This window comes from Ciona intestinalis, chromosome 1, assembly GCF_000224145.3.
Source record: "Ciona intestinalis chromosome 1, KH, whole genome shotgun sequence".
NCBI lineage: Eukaryota > Metazoa > Chordata > Ascidiacea > Phlebobranchia > Cionidae > Ciona > Ciona intestinalis.
The window spans coordinates 9,797,648-9,819,294 of NC_020166.2; the positions used below are offsets into that span (position 1 = coordinate 9,797,648).

General features: G+C 36.1%; 4 protein-coding genes across 5 annotated transcripts in view; 1 reads left to right on the top strand and 3 right to left on the bottom strand.

The window, feature by feature from the left end:
• Nucleotides 1-172: 172 nt before the first annotated feature.
• LOC100175127 (coagulation factor VIII) lies at nt 173-11,516 on the bottom strand. Its single transcript, XM_009859184.3, has 23 exons — nt 11,493-11,516; nt 10,904-11,185; nt 10,447-10,602; nt 10,076-10,259; nt 9,586-9,788; nt 9,094-9,244; nt 8,435-8,559; nt 7,976-8,090; nt 7,428-7,544; nt 6,873-6,982; nt 6,248-6,434; nt 5,637-5,858; nt 5,280-5,366; nt 4,953-5,029; nt 4,403-4,571; nt 3,847-4,011; nt 3,393-3,586; nt 2,532-2,697; nt 2,245-2,357; nt 1,780-1,938; nt 1,364-1,478; nt 928-1,073; nt 173-549 (listed from the first exon to the last, which is right to left on the bottom strand). Exons 1-23 carry the CDS (start codon nt 11,514-11,516, stop codon nt 343-345), a joined length of 3,474 nt encoding a protein of 1,157 aa, XP_009857486.2. The 3' UTR covers nt 173-342.
• On the bottom strand, nt 11,048-14,338 carry LOC104265365 (coagulation factor V-like). The gene is made up of 7 exons (XM_009859185.3): nt 14,204-14,338; nt 13,493-13,692; nt 13,211-13,354; nt 12,550-12,701; nt 12,140-12,236; nt 11,493-11,706; nt 11,048-11,185 (listed from the first exon to the last, which is right to left on the bottom strand). The coding sequence occupies exons 1-6, from the start codon at nt 14,320-14,322 to the stop codon at nt 11,522-11,524; spliced, it is 897 nt and encodes a 298-aa protein (XP_009857487.1). The 5' UTR covers nt 14,323-14,338; the 3' UTR covers nt 11,048-11,185; nt 11,493-11,521.
• Nucleotides 14,339-14,655: 317 nt separating this feature from the next.
• LOC100183002 (sulfotransferase 1C2A) lies at nt 14,656-18,776 on the bottom strand. The gene is made up of 8 exons (XM_002128302.5): nt 18,573-18,776; nt 17,849-18,080; nt 17,348-17,461; nt 16,803-16,912; nt 16,400-16,541; nt 16,051-16,160; nt 15,588-15,738; nt 14,656-15,096 (listed from the first exon to the last, which is right to left on the bottom strand). Exons 2-8 carry the CDS (start codon nt 18,012-18,014, stop codon nt 14,987-14,989), a joined length of 903 nt encoding a protein of 300 aa, XP_002128338.1. The 5' UTR covers nt 18,015-18,080; nt 18,573-18,776; the 3' UTR covers nt 14,656-14,986.
• A 1,877-nt stretch (nt 18,777-20,653) lies between these two features.
• Nucleotides 20,654-21,647, top strand: part of LOC100185368 — a 12,228-nt gene continuing 11,234 nt past the window's right edge. The window contains exon 1 of one of the 2 annotated variants that reach the window (XM_018815338.2): nt 20,654-20,978. In XM_018815338.2, coding sequence (XP_018670883.1) covers nt 20,733-20,978 — 246 coding nt within the window. In that variant the 5' untranslated portion in view covers nt 20,654-20,732. The remainder of the gene's footprint in view (nt 20,979-21,647) is intronic. The other variant, XM_002128231.4, reaches the window with a different exon arrangement.

Below are 21,647 nucleotides of genomic sequence, written 5' to 3' on the forward strand. Positions count from 1 at the left end.
CAAAATGAAACAAAGAGATAACTGATTAAAGATAGTTGGTGTACTGACAGCTCAAAGCTACAAACTTGTTACAAATAAAGAACGACAAAAGCAAGGTTGAGGGTTAAAGAATAGTTGTAAGTGGAAAGTGTTTAGGATATATTGGTGGGAACTTTGGGAATTGCTGGCTTAGAATTAAAATAAACCTAAAAAAATCATTTAATTTACTACTGAAATACAAAAAATGTATAATGTTTATAACTGTTGCATGAATAAAAAAGGAACTGCAACAAATTCACAATCAAGAAACAAAAAAATCAAGCGTTTTTCAATGCAAAAGACAAAAAAGTTGTTTTCCCAAAGTTACTCTGAATTCCTGCAATTGTCAGGGAAAGGGGTAGCATCTAACAAGTCCCTGCTTTCTGCATCAACACTGCAACCAAGGATTTCAAACCGAAGAGCAATCCTGCTTCTCCAGGATCGAGGTTGAATCCGGATAAATCTGGTTTGAACTGGATTTTGCAAGGTTTGAGTAACTGCTGTGTCTGGGTCAATGTTACCACGGAATACCTGCACAGATGTTTTCTTACACAGCAATATATAATACTTTATATAATCAACTAATTTGAATTTTAAAATATTATGTTTTATAACTTGATGTTCTTGGACACAATTGCTTCAACCCAGTGGTCCCTTATAGTCTGTCTAAATTGTTAACCATCAAAGGTACATACATGGTAACTTGTAAGTGGGCACAAGGTTTTGAAACAGAACATTTGTGTTATAACACCTGTCGTTATCTTTCTTTTCAAGAATAAATAAGTTACATTTATTTATTTATTTATTCATAGTGCTTGTTATTTTACCTTTAGAATTTGATCATATACCAACATATTAATAATAGTTTAAACAGATCTCTCTTCCAGATAAAAGTAAAACAATATTTACCTTTGCCCGATGTGAGACAGGATCTTCATAAACCTCCCACCTCAAACCATCACTTGAATATTTTAACGCGAAACTTTTGACATAAAGTTTCCACCTTCCATATTTTGCCCCTTGAGTAATCACACCCGCAACTTTTATGATTCGTCCTATAATATAAACATATCATAAGTAGAAGCGAGATTATGTTTAAAACACTTCATGTCCGGTCACAAGTTACCATGTACTTATCTTTGTGGATTGTTTTTTATGTATGGCTGACAATTTGGACAACCCATTAGTGACCACTGGGTCGGAACAATCGTTAAGTATTTTGCCTAAGGACACATTTGCCCACAATGGTAGCAACAACCAGCCTTGAACCCGAAAATGCCGCACCATATATAGTTTGCTAGATAAAAAAACACTATTAAAACACTATTAATAACAGCTGACTCACCAAAATCAACTTGAATCCACTGCCTTCTATTAATACGACTTGGACTCCACGCTGGAGCTGCTGATAATACGTGATCTCGAGTTGCAGTGAATAAATCCAGTCTCCCTGATTCACTCTAAACATACGCCATTATTGCATCACAAGCACAATAATTACTTTAGAGATTATGTGACCAGTAGCTGAGTGGATTGGCGCTTGCATTTCAAATTAAACATATTTTGTTCTCGGGCAAGACTCTCCAGCACAATAACGGCAACTCTGGTCATGGGGTAGCGGGGCAATTCTGGCTAATATCTCTCATTCCATAGTGTGCCACACTGTATGACCTTTACCACAAAAATAGAATGTACAACATAAAACACATCACATTTTACAACACATAAAATACATCACACAAGCTAGACTTTCACACTTACATTAGGAGGCCTGTAGTTAAGTCTCCCAAATCTTGCTTCCCATAAAATCCTCCGTTTGTATAAATATTCAGATGATGCTGTGATGGAGGTGTCAGGGACTTCCCCCGACCCGATACCTTGTGGTTCCTCACACCGACCTTCAATGGAACAACCAAGAAGCTGGAAATGTTTTTATTCAATAATTAATATTTTAGCGGCTTATCTGGTATAAAAGGTTTCCTGCGCTTTGTCTGACATCCAGTAAGGTCATTATACCAGAAAAGCTGCAGTCGAGAAGCTGGGAATGTGGTTTTAATTTAACAAATATTCAAAATAAAAAACACAAGAAAAATGTAGAGAACTAATTTATAAATTATGTATAACAGCGTTGTATTTCATGAAAAAATGTATTGTCCAGGCATCCATGCAAAAGTTGAGTTAAGACACAAATAAGGAGATGTAGAATGTGCAAAACCATGTTTATACCTCCATCCTGACAGCTGGTTGGTTCTGCCATCTAATCGGTACCAACCGGATATATCTGGCTAGAAGTTGTGGTGAGAATGTACGAGTGACTGGAACATTGAAGAATAAGTTGCCTGCAATGGAGTTCGAAAAAGTAATGAAAAATATATGAAAAAATATATATAAAAAAAAAGAAAAAAGTATGAACATTAAAGAGTTAAGCATGATGTTCTTTTGTTCGTAAATTTTTGAAACGGTAAACAAAACCTACAATAAAAAAAACAGTAATTCTAATGACTTTTTCTTACCCTTAAATTCCATATCTACATTACTTCCCTGCCTGCTGTAAAAAGCCCATTCTCTGTTATTTACACTGTAGAGTATTTTAAACCTGGTGACGTATTTCCTTACATGGCCATCCATGGTGCCTTGAACTGTGATGCCAGTGATGCGCATTGGTGAACCGAGATCTACCTGTGTAATTGTGGATATTGGTAAAATGCAAACACTGATAGATTTGGTTTATTTGACAGTGAGCATGAAGTGTATGAATACACCATGTGTGTCTGGTGTATAAGAAAACACCCATGTTATACCTCGACAGTGAGCATGAGGTTTATGAATACACCATGTGCGCTGGTGTATAAGAAGACACCCATATTATAACATAACAGTGAGCATGAAGTGTATGAATACACCATGTGTGTCTGGTGTATAAGAAGACACCCATGTTATAACTTGACAGTGAGCATGAGGTGTATGAATCCACCATGTGCGTCTGATGTATAAGAAGACACCCATATTATAACTTAACAGTGAGCATGAAGTGTATGAATACACCATGTGTGTCTGGTGTATAAGAAGACACCCATGTTATAACTTGACAGTGAGCATGAGGTGTATGAATCCACCATGTGTGTCTGATGTATAAGAAGACACCCATATTATAACTTGACAGTGAGCATGAGGTTTATGAATACACCATGTGTGTCTGGTGTATAAGAAGACACCCATGTTATAACTTGACAGTGAGCATGAAGTGTATGAATACACCATGTGTGTCTGGTGTATAAGAAGACACCCATGTTATAACTCAACAGTGAACATGAGTTATATAAATACTTAAAAATTAACCACCACAAAAGTAAAGCTGGCATGAGGTTTCTCACCTGGATCCAAGGTCTACGATCGGAGCGACTCGGCATCCAAGCATTAATATGACCGTGCGTGTTAAGTCGAGCGTAACGTGCTGACCACTTTCCCATTATGAACCCGAACGCAGCCTTTGTGATGTAAACAGAGGACGAAGTAATTTGGTGGTCAGCGATTAGACCCGATTCTAAACCCAGAGGTTTCCGGCATTCTAGAATGACAAAGTTCATTGTTTAATGACAATGGCGGGGTTTTTAGGCGCAAAACTTGGGGTGGTAGGGTGGGCGGACCAACCAGGAAGTTTCCAGCATTTTATTACTTAGTAAATTAGAAATAATCAGTCGATTTATTTGACAGTGCAGCATGTCTAACTATCCTTGCCTCCCTTGAATTTTAAAAAGTTTGGCGCATGTTACAATTCTTGTATCACAGAACCTAAATTTAAAATCCATTATTTTTTACATTTCCTACCTTTTGGTCTGACATGATAGATGCAATACATCCCCATGACACTGGATTGTGAAGCAAAATCCTGGACCATCCAGGCACCAGGGTTGGTTGGTACCATGGTAACGGTGGTTGAAGCACCAGGAAGTAATGGTCGGACAGAAACAGAACTTACAGTGCTGAGGTAATCTGGAATAAATCAGTCACATAACATAATATTTTTGATCTTTCAAACACTATTTGTTAATGGACTTTAAACTGGTTGGCAGCAGTGAAAATTGAAGTTCTATTCTGTGTGAGTGAGGTCGTACAGCAGGGTATGCTATCATTGTGGGTGTATGTGTACTTGGGCAAGACACTAAACGGCAATTGCTTCAACACAGTGGTCACTAATGAGTTGTCCAAGTTATTAGTCACAAAGAAAAATAATTAAAAAATATTAACCCACAATGTAACATACTTGATAACTCCCAAGCTGGCACGAGGAAACAGAACACCACTGTTATAACGACTGCCGTTTTCCGGCCATGTGAGGATAAAGTAAGTTACTTTTATTTATTTACATTTATAACAAACCCACCTGACAACAGTGATGCACTATTCATATACGTCAACACAGAGTTCCCCTCAAAGTTGATTGAGTGTGGTTGGCTATCCATGTTGATCACGTGCCATGCTATTCGTTCACCTGGTTCTGTTTCCAAGGTAACCAGACCACCATGCGTTAAACCATTGATTGTGTGAAAAATCTGAAGCGAGATTAAATAATATATAATAACTATAGAGCATTGCCACCATTGTGGGTGTGTTTGTACTTAAAATTTACAACAATTTCTCCAGTTCAATTACGATTAATGGGCTGTTTAAACTGGCAGCCATACAAAAAAAATAAAAAAGCAACATAAAAATTACACAGATGTGGTAACTTGTAAGCAGGCACAAAGTGTATCAGGCAGTACACCCGTGTTATAAAGAACATCTTTCTACGCCATGCAAAAATAAGTAAGTTACATATGTGGTAACTCGTAAGAGGCCATGAGGTGTACGAAACATAACACCGGTGTTATACCGACTGCCGTTGCTCACCACACGAGGATAAATAAGTTACATCATTCATTTTTATTTCTTACATTGCTTCCATTTAGATTCCACTGGTTGAGATAATGTTGGTTCTCGGATGCATACCAACTCTGATTTTCATCAAATTCTGTAAAAAGAATCAAAAGATCATAAAACAACAAGAGGTAAAGAAATAATTTTTTATGCAAACATAATAATTTGGGGGGAAATGGGCTAATTCCGGTTTAAATTGCTGCCACGCTGCAAGACCTCACCCACATAGAATAGAAACATAATAAAAATAAATAGAAAAAATGTTGACCATTTCTAATGGGCTGACAAACAAAAATAACAAGGCACAAAATGACCAAAGAACTTACGATTGATTTCTTATTTACCTTTGAAAAGTAAATAGAATTCTCGATCAATATCGTATCTGATGTTGTGTGTTCTCAATACTCCTTGGTTGCAAAGCAGTAAAGGGCCTGTAACACATAACATAATATTTATTTTTTTATCTCTTTGGATATAGTGGCGAAGATCAAGCTAATTAATACAACAAGGGGAAGGGAATTAGCAACAAAAATAACAGTTGTTAAGCATACGCTGCAGGTAAAAACTACTTGAATAAAATTATCGGATAAAGTGGCAACCATCGATAAGTCACTCAAGCCATAACCAAAATTAATGCTATTTGGTTATTTGACTATAGAAATGGGAGACATGATATTTCACTAACCCACCCACCTACCTACCTACTAATCCAGAATGAACATCCCGTGTCGCGTCAGCATTTGAATAATAATATGAAACAGCGCACTCCGATGGATTCAGCGAGCTGTCATAATCAGCCACCGGAGGGACCTTCCAAGTATAAGTCTGAGTCCGTCCCGTAAAAACTGATCCCCGGTTAACGAATATGGGATCTCTATGGCGGAAATCTGTCTGGATTCCGTCACCTTCTAAAACCCAATCACCTGCAAGGAAATTTAACAATATTTTTTACAACATACATAGAAACAATATTTTTTATTTATCTCTCGGAATAAGGTAGTGAGAATCAATTTAATTGAAACACAATAAAAAAGAAAAGTAACAAATTGGGTAAAAACAAAACTAGTAATAACTACTTGAAAAAATGTGTCAAATAAAAAAGACTCTGCTTAAATCCCAGACATACATTGTCATAGAACCCTACCCATATAAAAGAAATGGATGTAACTTATTTTTCCTTGCATGGCGGACAACAGTCATATAATAAGGGTGTTTTGTTTCATACACCTCTTGTCAACTTACGAGTCACCACATATGTTACTTTAAAGATGATTATTTTGGGGTTTTAGAACTTAACTCAATATAACTTTACCATTATCTTCAACAGAATGCATCAGTTTAACCGGGTGTATGGAATAAGGTCGACATGCTTGATTATGAAACACAACTTTAATGATATCTCCATATTCAGCTTTAATCACAGGCCCCAATATTCCATTGTATGGAACACGCGGTTTGCGGTGAGTGAATGTAGCATCTGTGAACTCCTCATATAAAACCTGGAATAATAATAATATAATAACTTTTACTTGTCCCCACGATTACGATGACAAAAATTAAAAAATTAGTTAAAATAAAACGACACATAGCGATGAAAATGACAATTGGTTAAATGACCTTTTTGGGTAAAAATATATATAAATTAGGCAGAAAAAAACGTGGTGCTATAACCAAATATATAAATGAATGCAGCTTACTTTATCCTCGCATGGCCGGAAAACGACAGTCAATATAACACAGGTGTTCATACACCTCGTGCCAGCTTACGAGTTACCCTGTACGTTACTTTGTGGGTAATTTTTATTATGTATGGCTAATAACTTGGGCAACCCATGAGTGACCACAGGGTTGGAGCAATTGCCATTAAGAATCTTGCCCAAGGACACATACGCTCACAATGGTAGCAGCGACAATATAGCCATTTTTTCACTACCCACCTTTTTGTACACAGTATTGTTTCCTCGCATTTGACCACCTTGGTTTTCACTTCCAACATATTCCCAAGTCTGTTCAATGGCAGCAATGAAATACCATCTTACTGTGGCATCTGTATAAATAATAAGGTGCTTAATAATAGAAATTATAGATGTGTAGTTAGTTAATACGAACGGTTAAAGCAGTTAAAAGCTTTAATGAATGGATGTAACTTGTTTTATCCTCGTGCGGGCAATGGCATTATAACACAGGTATTCTGTTTGTATATAATATGATAAAACAAGTTGGTATAAAAAGGGGTTTTTAAGGTATAGTTCATACATATAGCTAAAAGTAGATTAAAGTAGTATGAATGAACAAATGCCTGAATGTTAACTTAGTTACCCTGGCATGGGGTAGAGGCAACGACAGTTGTTATAAAACGAGTAATCTATTTGTAGATATTATGATAGAGCAAGGTGTCTATCAAAAGATACTGTCGAGTTAAAGTTCATACTTTTAGTTAGAAGAGGTAGAAACATAACAGCCTGCTAATATATCACAACACGTGAATTTACCATCGTGAATATTTGTAGAAGTGTGATCAGTGTTTGTTGTATTTCCTTCAACTTTAAAATAAGCTAAAATACCGTTTTCAAATAGTTTCAAGTTGTCTGTTGATATTTTCCATTTTCCTGATAAAGTATTTTATATTTTAAACTGTGCTTTCATATATGATGTAAAAACAGTTTAATGTATATGTATAAAAATAATTATCACAAAGTAACATACATGGTAAACCGTAAACTGGCACGAGGTGTATGAAACAGATCATACAGTGGGGTGGGGGAAGATGGGACACCTTATCATTCTGTTTTCTCGAACCATTTAGTAGCAAAGAAAGAACATTTAAAGAATTATAAAACCGTATCCTTACCGCTCCCATAGACCGTTGTTAATGTTAATTGTTTAAAACACGATCAGAATATTTGGATTAAGCTGGCAAGAGGTGTTTGAAACACCTGTGGTATAACGACTGTTGTTTTCTGACATGGGACGGTAAAGCAAGTTACATTTATTTACATTTATGCACATAATGTGTTGGTTTTTTAATAGTAATCCCAACCTGGTACAGCAGGTTTGAAATAAAATGTTTTCCCGCTGAGTGGAACGATCTCTATGTTTCCGATGCCAGAATGACCACTAGAGGAATCAAGAGCTGATATCTCGCTGAAGAAAGTCTGAGAAAAAAAGAACAAGGTTTTGTAACTTTGTTGTTGTCCTCTTTAAGGTCTTATGTATAAGCACTGCAGAATTCTAGTAGCCATCTCCTTATACACAAGACAAACATGGTGTATTTAAACACCTCATGCAAGCTGTTAAGTTATAACTTGGATATACAACAGAAGCACTTTGTATATTCATACATCTTATGCTCACTGGTCAGTTACAACATGGTTTCATTTACACAAGATCTACTTTACACAGACACCTATGCTGAGTTACGCCATCTTTACAAATATACTACAGTGTAGTAATCATTTAAAAGTAATTTACTTAACAAAAGTATAACCAATATACCTACTTGATTACCAATCCTAATATTATGAACATCATGTTCAGATCCCGTGCACATCACATGAAGACTCACGTGATCATTAATATGAGCATTCACGTGCATGAGGTTTCCATAACCAAACCCATTAACACCTGCGATAACATTTTATTGATGCAAAGTTTTTACTGATACAAACATTAACAGATTACACTTAGTTTTGTATGTCTGTTAAAAAATATATAAATGTAGCTATTTATATAACCTTGTGTGGTGGGAAACTACAACTTTTATAAGACAGATGTTTGGGTTCACACATCTTGCGTGCCTATACGTTGCTAAGTATGCAATCATCAGTGATCACTGGATTTCCATATTTTCATTCAATTAACAAATTAAGTGTCTTTCTCAAGGGCGCACATGCCAACAACAGTATCAGCATTCAGCCTTAACTCTAGTTATCTAAGCATACAATTTGAGTTCTATAACCTATTCTCCCTAGTTGTGCTACCATTACAGTATAAATCATAACTGTACTCTTTGTTTGTAGCAAGAACTGACAAACCCTGGTCTAAATCCCACGTCACATGGCATGCCTTGTCATAAGACCCACATAGAACAGAACCTATCTTTATAGTTAAAACATTTACCATCTTGCCTTATGACGTAATAATTAATAAACAACTTACTTGACATTAGGTTTGACTGATAGAAGGTAGGTGATTGTTTCAATTTAACCATGGAACCAATTGTTGTTGCTGATATTGTTTCGTTGATAAACCAATTCAAGTTTTCATTGATTGTTGAAAAGTGGAGAAATATTTCTTTGTCCACGTTTCTCTGGGTAAGTAGGAGTTTGGTTAGGAAATGGAGGCTTTAAACACCTCTTGTACATTGTTCAGTCATAATATGGGTGTCTTGTTATAAACCAGACTCATATGGTGTATTCATAAACCTCATGCTCACTGTCAAGGTATAACATAGGTGTCTTCTTATACACCAGACACACATGGTGTATTCATACACCTCATGCTCACTGTCAAGTTATAACATGGGTGTATTCTTATACACCAGACACGCATAGTGTACTAATACACATAATGCCACTGGCAAATAATATAATACTAGTTACTTTTTAATTATACACACAAATACATGCATTCAGTCAAAACACAACCCACCTGTTCACCATTTTCACCCAGTGAGCCAGACCTGCATATTAGGAAAGGCCCAACCAACCCAGTGGAAATGTCTCTTATAGGGTAAACATTTGAATAATACATTCGTGTCAAACATTGAATGTTATCCAGTGTTGGGATATTATCTTGAGTTATCATCCATTGGTAAATTGTTATGTTGCCATCGGGTGAGACTCCAAGAAGGTCTGAATATTAAATGTTTAAATAAACTTAAACTGTTGCCAACAAAAAGTAATAGCTAAAAAATCACCAGTAGAGTTGAATCTGTTGTAAATTGTAAGTGAGTGAAGGTGTATGAAACAGAACACCCATTTTATAACAAGGACAAATAAGTTGTGTCGTAGGTATTGTTATAGAATAATAATAATTGGAAAGATCAATTTGGATTCTTCATAGAAAAATAAAAAATCTATAAACACATAATTTTTTACTGTAAAAATAATTAGGGAGCTAAAAAGCATCTTCTTCTTACTTGTTCTGTTAAAAGGGAATCCATCAAGATGAAGATTGAAGTTCCTGGATGCAGAGTTCTTGAATACAATCCTCAGCACTTCCCCAATCTCAACTCTGATCACTGGACCTAATGCTCCATGATGAGAATTGGATGCTGGCTTCTTTGTGATGAAGTTGTCGTCTGTGTATTCCACATAATGAGCCTGAACAGTATGTATTCATCTTATTAGTTATGCTTTCTTATTTCTCCTAAAAACAGGAATAATCACCCACAAAGCAACACACGCAGTAACTCGTAAGCTAACACTAGGTGTGTGAAACAGAACACCCGTGTTATAACACTGTAGTTTTACTGCCACACGAGGATAAAGGAAGTTACATTCATCATACCTTCATGTATATTGATCCAACTCTATGTCTTCCATCATCATAATATGCGTAAGATGTTTCACCTCGTAACTTAAGTTTCTTCCCAGTAAACAAATCATATGAAGTTGGTGAATAATTCCATAAATCTTCTTCTGCTGCAATGAAATAACTTCGGACCTAAAAAAGTCAATAAAAGAAAATAACAAAGACTGTTATCAAATGTGCTGTGTCTACTAGTCCGATGATTCTTAAACTTTTAGGCTCCTCACAATTTTAGTCTGAATCTATTTGCAGCACCTTAAAGTTTGAAAGTCACAGTTTTCAAAAACACCCACCATTTTTTTTCTTTTCATAAATAATGATAATAAGTAAAGTCACAAGAGAGTGTCACAATATTTAAAAAACTTTTTTTCATAAAATTTGAAAGTACAAACAAAATGTTCTAAAATAACAATATAAAAAATTATTTTATACATACTTGGGGTTGAGCATCATGATCTGAATCCTGATCATGTGAATGCTGATGCTCGTGCTCATGTGATGATTCTTCATCATCTTCATGATACAATCCATGAGGTTGATCATAAGGATCATATGAAGAACTCCATCTGCCATAGTTAAGCCTTCTTCTTCCGAAATCTCGTGAAACGTCTTGTTGCCGCTGGTTCCCATGATCTCTGTCACGTGATTTCTTCTTCTTTGGATGAAATCGTGAAACGTGACGCTTTTTGCGATGGTGGTCATCACGAAAGGAGCAATCCTGAAAATCACGAACATGAATCGTGATACTGTTACAAATGATACTTTTCCATATTCTTTTTATTTTATCCTAAACTTTTATTAATTGGTCAGTCACACCATAAGATACAGTTAACTTTGTGGCTATATGCTAGGTGTTGGGATAATGAACCAGTTTAAGGCCCTCCTTTGCATGCATCGCTATTTCAAAAAAATCTGTAAAAATATCAACTTGGAATTTTGGGGTCTTGCCTATCCATTTAAACAGATAATTGACATTCTTTATTTATGTAAAAATGTCCCAATTTCAAAATCTAAACATTACTTACATAGATATCTATGTTGGCTACCATTCCATTCATGTAATGTTCATTAGCAAAGCTGTAGAAACTAAAACGACCTGAATATCTTGATGGGGGGTTATTTCAATAACTTCAGTTGATCCCGTAAATAGACTCACGACATTGGTCACGTGAAAAGATCTCATTTGGATCACGTGATTTTCAAATGTGATGGAAAAAGATGTGGATTTAGCGGAGAGACCTGAAAGTACAAAGGGTGTATTGTTTACAATAAAGTAACATATTTATATTATAACTCAATAGTGGCTGTGAATCCACTATGGATAGTGTGTAGGTTGATTGCAATAATAAACCTTTGTAGCAGGTATAATGGCTATAGGGAATCACTCGTGTTATAACTTCAGTCCGATGTATAAGGAGGCACCTATTTTATAACAAATTTGTAATGTGTTTAATAATCTATGTTATAAATCGGCAGCAGATATGAGGCCTGGATCCTCCATGTTTGCCTAATGCCTATAGTGTGCAAAAGAATAGTAGTGTAATAACTTGTCAACGGGCAGAGAGACAGACAAGTTATAGTTTAACAGCGGCGGTGGGACTTGAACCTGGAAGCCTCCAGTTACGGGTCTATCAAAGCAAGAAATAAAAGTTTTGGTTGTAACTAAACCAACCTATTAAAAACAATGTTGTAGATTCTCCAGAACAAGTTGATAAAGCTGGAAATGTCTTGAAACTGAACCCATTGATGGTGTAATGAAGGGAAGACACCTGTGAAGTGAATGACAAATGAATGTAACTGATGACCATCGAAAGCGGGGCAACAATAGTCTTAATAACACAGGTGTTCACAAATCTTGTGCCCCTAAGTTACCACATATGCAAAGTTGTGGGTGATTATAATTATTTTATAGTGGATCTTTTCCATTTTTAATGTACGACTGACAAATTAGACAACCTGTAAGTGCATTGAAGCAATGGCCATTAAGTGTCTTGGCCAAAGACAGATATGTAGCATTCAATCTAAAACTACTGTTTTATTAGTTAGTGAATCACTATGCCACGGTGCTGGTAAATAACATACTTCATTATGATGGTGGGTGTTATTCACAACGTGATTGTGATGGAAAAGGCTTTTGGATTCAACAGAAATAGCGAATACCAAAACTTTTGGAGTTTCTTCTTCTACTGTCCAGATCCAACCAGGTTTGCAGATGATTAAACTTCCAACCAAACCTGTGGTGGTAACGACATAACATAACATTTTATTTCTTTCTTTGAAAACAGAAACGAAGATCAGGTTAATTTAAACAACAAAAAGAAGGGAATTAGCTGCAAAACAATAGCCATTATGCTGCAGGAAAAACTAATCGAAAGTTCCAAATAAAGGCATGGCTGCTAAACCCATTAGTACAGGTACAGATATGGATAGGCATAAATAAGTATGCATGTACTGAAAGGGGTTAGAGCCACTGACTTATTGAGGTAACAGTAATAAGGCTGCTACATTGTATGTGTATGTGTCCTTGAGCAAGACCCTTCTAAAGATTTTTATATAACTTTTATATATCAAATTTATACAGATTTATATGTATATATATATATAAGTTAATATAACATATAATTCATTTAAGTTATGTTATAAGTTAACATGAGTGGCTTGTTTTTTGCTTTAACCTCGTGGTTACTTTATTAAAAAAGTATTTACCTGAATTTATAAATTATTTATAAAAACTAGTATTTACCTGAATTTATATCTTTTATTTGGTCAACACTGCTGTAATAAAGTCTGGCAACACATGGAGGGTCGTCATAGGTTGGGGAACTTTCTTGGGGGATTTCCCACTGATAAGTTGACTGATTGTGAGGTAATACATACGAAGGATTTTCTGGAAAATTTTGTTTACTACTAAATGGGACACAAAAGAATAAAAACATGTCCCATTTTACCTCACCCTACTATTAAACATATATAAATATATATATATATAAATATATATATATAAATACCACAATATCATTCTTACCAGAAGTAACTTTAACACCTTGTGCTTGTAAGTTACATGAAACCGTAGCAAAGTTACGTAATCTAACGACCAGCGCGTCACCAACTTCAGCGATCAAAGTTGGCCCAAAATACCCCAAAGATTCGACATGGGGGATCTCCCTTCTGTAATACCCGTCTGAGAATTGGCGAAAAACGGATTTTCGAAAGGGGACCAACTCTCTTCGAACAAAATATGTGTAAATGTATAGTAGGATGGGGGAAGATGGGACACCTCTTTATTTTATTTTCTCCGCCTATTTGGTAGTAAACAAAGAAAATTCAAACAATTATAAAACCGTATCCTTACGACTCCCATAGGCCGCTGTTAAATGTTTAAAACTCGATCAGGATATTCGAATATTATGTGTCAAAGGTGTCCCATCTTCCCCCACCCTACTATATGATAAAGCAAAAATATTTGCGCTTGTACATGTGTAAGTACCCAGTAGCCCAGTTAACATGCGTTTTACCCAAGTTACACGTATTAAACTAAAGTCGTCTTTCTTCTCTCGATGATTGGCGTTTTGCTACCATGCAAGTTTTAATTCCTTTCACAGTAGTGTTATGCAATCGCGGAAATGGCAAACGATAAAAAACAGCATTTTTGGGGTAAGTTAAGACAAAAGCTTAATAGCTTAATTGTGTTTGAATTTGCGAATAAAAAACGACGAAGTGAAAATAATCTACGAACCTGTTTTCTGCGTTGCCGTAATCCCAGTCAATTTCCACTGCTGCAAGATAATACGTTCTTCGAATACTATTTGCTGAGAAGGTAAGGCCAAGCAGGTAAAATAACCTCAAAATTAACATTGTTCAAATAAACTTAAACCATAGTCGTTTACTTTCGGCGCAAATGTCCAAAATACGGCGACTACTTTTGCAATGTTAGCAGAAATATTTACCCCGTATGACGCTTCAACGCGCGCCTAACTATGCATGACGTAAGCAACATGACGTCAGCTGACGTGCCTATAAACTTTAGAGTCTGAAGCAACAAAGGGCCTGACATGAACATCAGTACATGTGAGTGTGTTATTGAATAACTTAACGTTAGTTGTCCCAACCCTGTAGTCCTTTATGAGTTGTTTAAATTAGCATCCATTAAGAAAAACAAACAGACAGAAAATTATGTATGATAATTCGTAAGAGGGCACGAGGTGTGTGTAATAGAACACCTGTGCAATAACTGTTGTGGTTTCCCCTGAATGCAAGGATAAATAAGCGTGATACACATATACAATCTATGATGGTGTTTCCAGTAAACAGATAACTTATTTAGCACAGTTTATCTTTTGCTAACATAATAATCGCGCAAGCTGCAACAAATGTTCGATTTAACAAACAATTAAACTGTTGTTTCCAGACATCTAGTATAGTAGTATGCAATTTGTTAATGTTGCCACCCTGAAAACATATTTGACGTTTCGACATCTTATTCATACACACGAGCTGTAAGACAAACATATTTTTTATGTCACTCGTATATAAACTTTATGCCAGTGTTTCCAAGTTTTTCTTGGATTAACTTGTCCATTAATTTTGATTGCTCATCACTAAAATAGTTCTTCCAATCGCCCACTTCTCCTGTTTAAATAAATGGAGGAATGGAATAAAAGATTAAATAAATGAGTTACTTTATTTTGTGTTTTCGGTCACGGTAATAGATCGGAAAAGTTTACACAAGCGAAAAGACGACGGTCGTTTTACCACTCATGTTAGTAGGGTGGGGAAAGATGAGACACATTTAGCACGTAATATCCAAATATCCTGATCGTGTTTTAAACAATTAACAACGGTCTTTGGGGGCCGTGAGAATATGGTTTCATAATTCTTTGAATGTTCTTTGTTTACTACCAAGTGAGACAAGAATATAAATTGAAAAGGTGTCCCATCTTCCCCCACCCTACTATAATTCGCTTATAGTTAAAGCAGAAGCACACCTACCCGCAGACACAAGTCAAAATTTATTAATATTATTATAAAAGCTAAGAAAGTTTCCTACCTTTTTGTAAAAGTTAAAAAAATGGTTTAGGCTATCATTAATAATTAATATAAAAGCTAAAATATTTCCCCACCTTTTCTATAGAAGTTATCGGCAGGTGCGCGATCTTTCAACTCGGCCGACATTTTACTAAATGACGTCATACTCGCTATTTCTTCAACCCTTTCCAGTGTTGCCGGAATGTTGAGAAAATCTGCTATTCTTAATATTTGCTTGACAGGGTCCTGTGAAGATTTTTTGAATAGTAACGCAAGTAAAACTTTCTCTGGTTCGTTGCTGCGACTATTGTAGGCATATGTGTGCTTGGGCAAGTTTCTAACGACAGTTGATTCAACTTGGTCAAAAAAATCAAGAAAACAATCATTGACATCAATATAATCACTAACAGGCGCGAGGTGTATGAAACAGAACACCCGTGTTATAACGACTGCCGTTGCCTCACCACGCTATGATAACTAAGTTAAATTCACTCAATAAAGTGTTTTTGTTTTTGCTAAGTAAATAAAGACAGTGTTGCCAGTTAATATTCTACAAACCCTTTTCATTTCTTCATAAACAACAAACATGACGTCATCACGATGTTGGTACCACGACATCACGTGATCAGGATACCATCCTCCATCGCGCGTAAATAGTGGTTGTTTGCCTATGACGTAATAAAGGTTAAAATATAAAATAAAAATTTGTCTCTTTAACGACAGCAGAAATTAAGAAATTTATATTGAACAAAACAACAGTTGTTAAAATACGCTTATACGATTATAATCATATTAACCAATAAACGGCTAAAAAGCGTTGCCGCAACACCTAGCGGAATTCTCGTTTATAATCACTCAGTTTAAAATTAAATTTCCAATGGGTTTAAATGTTACATTAAAATTTAACCTGAAGTGTACATATTGAAAAATTCTTCCCAAGTTTTCGGACAAATCTCCTTAAAGTTTGGATGGTCTATACACCTTATATTTGGGTACATATGATACCACGATACAGCTTGGTCCTTCGGGTTGCGGATGCAGTAAATTACCTGCCAAGGGGATAAATAAAGTCAGGATATTTTGACATATGACGTCAAATATTTTGACACATGACGTCATACATTTTTATATTTGACGTCACAGTTTTTTACATGTGACGTCAAAGTTTTTTTACATATGACGTCACAGATTTTTTTGACATAAAGTCACAGATTTTTTACATGTGACGTCACAGATTTTTTACATATAAAGTCACAGATTTTTTACATATGACGTCACAGTTTTTTTACATATGACGTCACGAAGCTCACCTTTGCCCCAGATTCTTTGATCTTTTTTAAATTCACAAGTTGAGCGTCTAAATGGGTAGAGAATACTCTCCGTGATAAAGGAAGTTTGTTTACAACTTCAAACTTTATCGCTGGGGTGCAAAGTAATTGATTGAATTATTAAATTAACATAACTTAGTTGATATTTGTGCGGTGAGACAACGCAGTCGTTGTAACACGGATGTTCTGTTTCATACGACTCGTGCCCGATTATCAGTTACTATGTATGTAATTTATTTATCCTTGTATGGTAGGGCAAGGACAGTCGTTATAACAGAATTGTTTTGTTTCCTACACCTCGTGCCAGTTTTTGTAATACCACATACCACACTTTGTATTTTTCTGCATGACTAACAATTTAGAAAATCTATTAGGGGCCACTGGGTTGGAGCAATTGCCGTTAAGTGACTTGCCCTGGGTCCCAGCGCCCACTGTGCTTGTAGCAATGAGTCGCACTAACCACCGTGCTACGGCGCGCGGGAAGTAAAAACAAAAAAACTTATTTTGCAGCAATTTTCTTAACGTACGAGTCCCGGTTTCAAGGTAACTGAACGGCATGTTGAGCTTCGAACTTATTTCCATTTGCTTTGGGTCGCTCTTGTACGCAAGGTGTTGGACTATTGTTCGTATCCAAGTGGTTCCTGAAAACAATGATCCCACATATGTGAGGTTTGCAACAGTGAATGAATGAAAGCAACTTATTTATCCTCTCGCGGTTACTAAACGATTGTGGTTTAACACGGGTGATCTGTTTCATACACCTCGAGCCAGATTACGAATTACCATGTATGCAAGTAAAGTAACTAATTTTTATGGGGTATTGTTTGTAATAACAGTTTATAGTCTTACACAATCGAAAAGAGACCACTTGGTTTAAGCAGTCGCAGTTAAGCCTCTTGCCCAAAGTCATATACGCCCACAATGGTAGCCGCATCGAGCTTCTGACCTAATATTCTGGCCTAAATTCAATTAACTTCGAGACCGAAAAAAACGACACACAATAAAATTTACGATAAAATTAGTCTTACCTGATTTTGGAAATGCAGCCACTATTACGTCACTATTCTTGTACGTCATCTCATACGCGAATTTGGCGGTCTCTGGGTTAAAACGGGGCAGAAATCGAAACCCGTCCCAAAACGTTATTGTCGGGTTTAACAATCCATTGTAAAAATAATTCTTTAATGACGTCATGTCCGGTCTCTCATCTTCCGGTAAGTAACTTAGGAACGTTATTAATAATGTTTTCCTTTTCAGTGTCTGCGTGATTAATACGAAGGTGTGTTTGTTTCTTTATATATAATGCTGTGGGGGAAGATGGCACAGCTTTTCATTTTATTTTCTCGTCCCATTTGGCAGTAAAACAAAGAACATTCAAATAATTATAAAACCGTATCCTCACGATTTCAATACACCGTTGTTAATTGTTTAAAAAGATCATGATATTTGGCATTATGTGCTAAAGATGTCCCATCCTTCCCCACTCAATTAGGCATCAGCGAAAAAAGTAAATTAATTAAAACAAATAAGATTCAGCAACAAAACTTCAGTTCTTAAAACACGCTACGGGTTAAAAGTACTTGAGGAAAAGCGTCAAATAACAGCATAGAAACTTATACTAAGAGGCATGTTATTAAAACGAATTAAGATGTATAATTAGAAGAGAATTGTGTGCTGGCAAAATAATTATCCAAACGAAAACGTAAATTCCCAAAAAACGTAAAAATCTAAAAGTAAATTTAACGAACTTACCCGCCATGGTTATGAAATATCCAGAGGTAGATGCTTTACAATTATTACACTATAGCTTCTTCGCATGCGTCTTAATGGTGCCCTGTGCCTTGAACCGTAACCGCGCTTAACCGGCTACTTCTCCAGCCTTCTCATATTTCCATCATCTGCTGTTTCTTGTACTGTGTTTCCGACCTATATTCATGTAGCGGTCTATGTTTACTTAGCGCAACGATCTAGTACGAGCTGTAAAAGTAGAACGGGTTTAAAACATATTTTACAATTCGGAGCGTTTGCCCCTACAATGCAGAATTCCTGCTACGCTGACTTTTTTCAAGCGTCGACGTATGCATCTCCTTATTTGGTAAAAACTTTAAGCAACGCTGCAGTTGGTCGTGAGTTTGACTGCACCGCTAATCTCAAAGGGCGGAAAGTTCCAAGTATACCGTTTCGCGAACGAGACGCAAAATTATAAGGCGTTTAAAAAAACAAACTACCTTAAATATTTTTTAGAGCTGTAACGATGCGGTGTAGTGGTAAACGACGATCATCTAATTTATAATATGGAATATAGGGTAAGGTGGGAGACCTTTTTATTCTCTCGTCAATGGCCTATACTCAATAAAATGTTTTGAGCTTGTATTGAATATAATGTATTAAAAAAGTATGGAATACAATGTATTAGGGTGGGGGAAGATGGGACATCTCTCATTCTATTTTCTTGTCCCGTTTGATAGTAAACAAAGAATATTCAAAGAATTATAAAACTGCGTCCTCACGACACCTATAGACCGTTGGTAATTGTTTAAAACAAGATCAGGATATTAAGATATTATGTGCCAAACGTGTCCCGTCTTCCCCTACAGTACTATATACTAAAAATGTATTGAATACAATGTATTTAGCAGGTCATGTGTCGTCACATTTTGTAGTAAAATAAGTAGGTTCGCATAATAATATAAACGAACGCTGATACGCGACCCCCAAACGTTGTTTATTGTTCAAGAAATTTAGATGCAAACACTTGCTTATTGAACTGTGTATCATTGCCTAATTTGTGGCAAAAAATATATGAGTTTTATTTTATAAGTTATTATTATTATTTTCTGTTATTACAAGTTTATTTCTGTTTATACTGTACAATAGTTATCAAATGATGTTCTAACAATTCCATTTTTTCAGGGGTGGGGAAAGACGAGACACTTTTAGGGTGGGGAAGACGAGACACATTTAATATACATAATATCTAAATATCCTGATTCTGTTTAAACAATTACCAGCAACGGTTTATGGAAGTTGTGCGGATACGGTTTTATAATTCTTTGAATGTTCTTTGTTAACTACCAAATTGGACGAGAAAATATCATAAAAGGTTTCATCTTTCCCCACCCTACTATATGTGTCCAATTCTCCCATATGTGTATAGGAATCGCCTATACGATAATCCATAGGCGGTTACTACAGAGCAACTTCGAAAAAAGTAATGTAAATCACCAAGTTGCTTTAAATAACAAGGCATAACTTTAATTACTATCGTACAGGCGATTCTTATGCGCAGAAAAATCCATATGCGCTTTCCATCGAGCAACACGGAAAAGGTACCGGTTTAAATTGGCTCCGCTTTGAAGCGATAACAGCCCGCTCAAGTTGAAAAGATGATAAAATATTAATGCAAACGTGAAGACGCTGTTTAGACTACAAATAAAATTCCAACGGTTCTACAGCAGTGAAGGGGCTGTGTAGGTTCGTATGTGAGCGCTGCATTTAGGAGTCTGTATTAGTGGTGTATATGCAGATGGGGTGTGGAGAAGTCTTGTGTGCGTTTAAAAGAATAAGAGCGTAGAGTTTTAAGCTTTAGTTTATGTATAGTAGAGTGGGGGAATATGGGATACTTTTTCATTAAAGTTTCTCGACTCGTTTGAAATTAATCAAAGAACATTCAAAGAAATTTAAAACCGAATCCTGACGATTCCTATATAGGCCGTTATTAATTGTTTAAAACAAGATAAAATAATCAGAAATTATGTGCTGAAGGTGTCCCATCTTCCATGATTAAGAAATATAGAATATTATGTGCTCGTGGTATCCAAACAGTCTTATAACACTGAAAGAAATAACTAAATCCACAATAATCTTTACAGGGCAGAGACTGATTAAGTTGGGTTTTTATAGAAGTTAAAAATGTCAAGTTTTGATTTAACCCAGCAAGGCTGGCGAATGATCTCAGCTTTCCTTGTGTTAAACACAATAACAAACCAAGCACAAAGTGTTGTGGTGATTGCCCAACCTGTTATACCAGTGGAGGAAAACTATGACCATCTTTGCCCAAGTGGCTTCGTATACGTGGAACCTAGTCATAGCAACGTGCCAGGTGAAAAAGGCGACCCGAAATGTTACAAGTTTTTCAGCGAGAAAACAACATTTCAAGTAAGTTTCTTTAACATTTCCTGTTCTATAATATTTTAACTGTCTTGATATCAATATCATATTAATTATATTAACGAAGAAACGGGAACTATCAGCTATCAGCTAACAATCAATGACACAAATGTATAGTAGGATTGTGGGAAGATGGGACAGCCTATTACTCCATTTTCTTTTCCCATTTGGAAGTAAACAAATAACCCTCAACAACCTATAAAACTGTATCCTCACGACTCCCATAAACCGTTGTTAATTGTTTAAAACACGATGAGCTTTGTTTAAAACACGATAAAATTATGTGCTAAAGGTCCACCTTCCCCCACCCTACTATACATTCTGAAAAATATCGATAGAAAGCGAAAAAAAAATTGAAATATATAACTGAAAAACTTCCAGCAAGACCGACACTCTACATCCCAGTGGCGCACCCAGGGGGGGGGATTAGGGGGACTAGTCCCCCCCCTTTTTGATATCAATAAATCGTAACAAGCGTCGCAGTGTAAAATTCGAGAATTCGTTGATGCGAACGCACCGGCTCGTGCACTCGTCTGCCTGAGTGTATGTGCGAGTGTGTGTGCGTTCGGGAGGTTACGTGTGTATTGGCAGGCATGGTCCCTCGTTAAACGATGCTACGTTACACGGCCGCGAACTTGTACCCAGTATAACTACGCT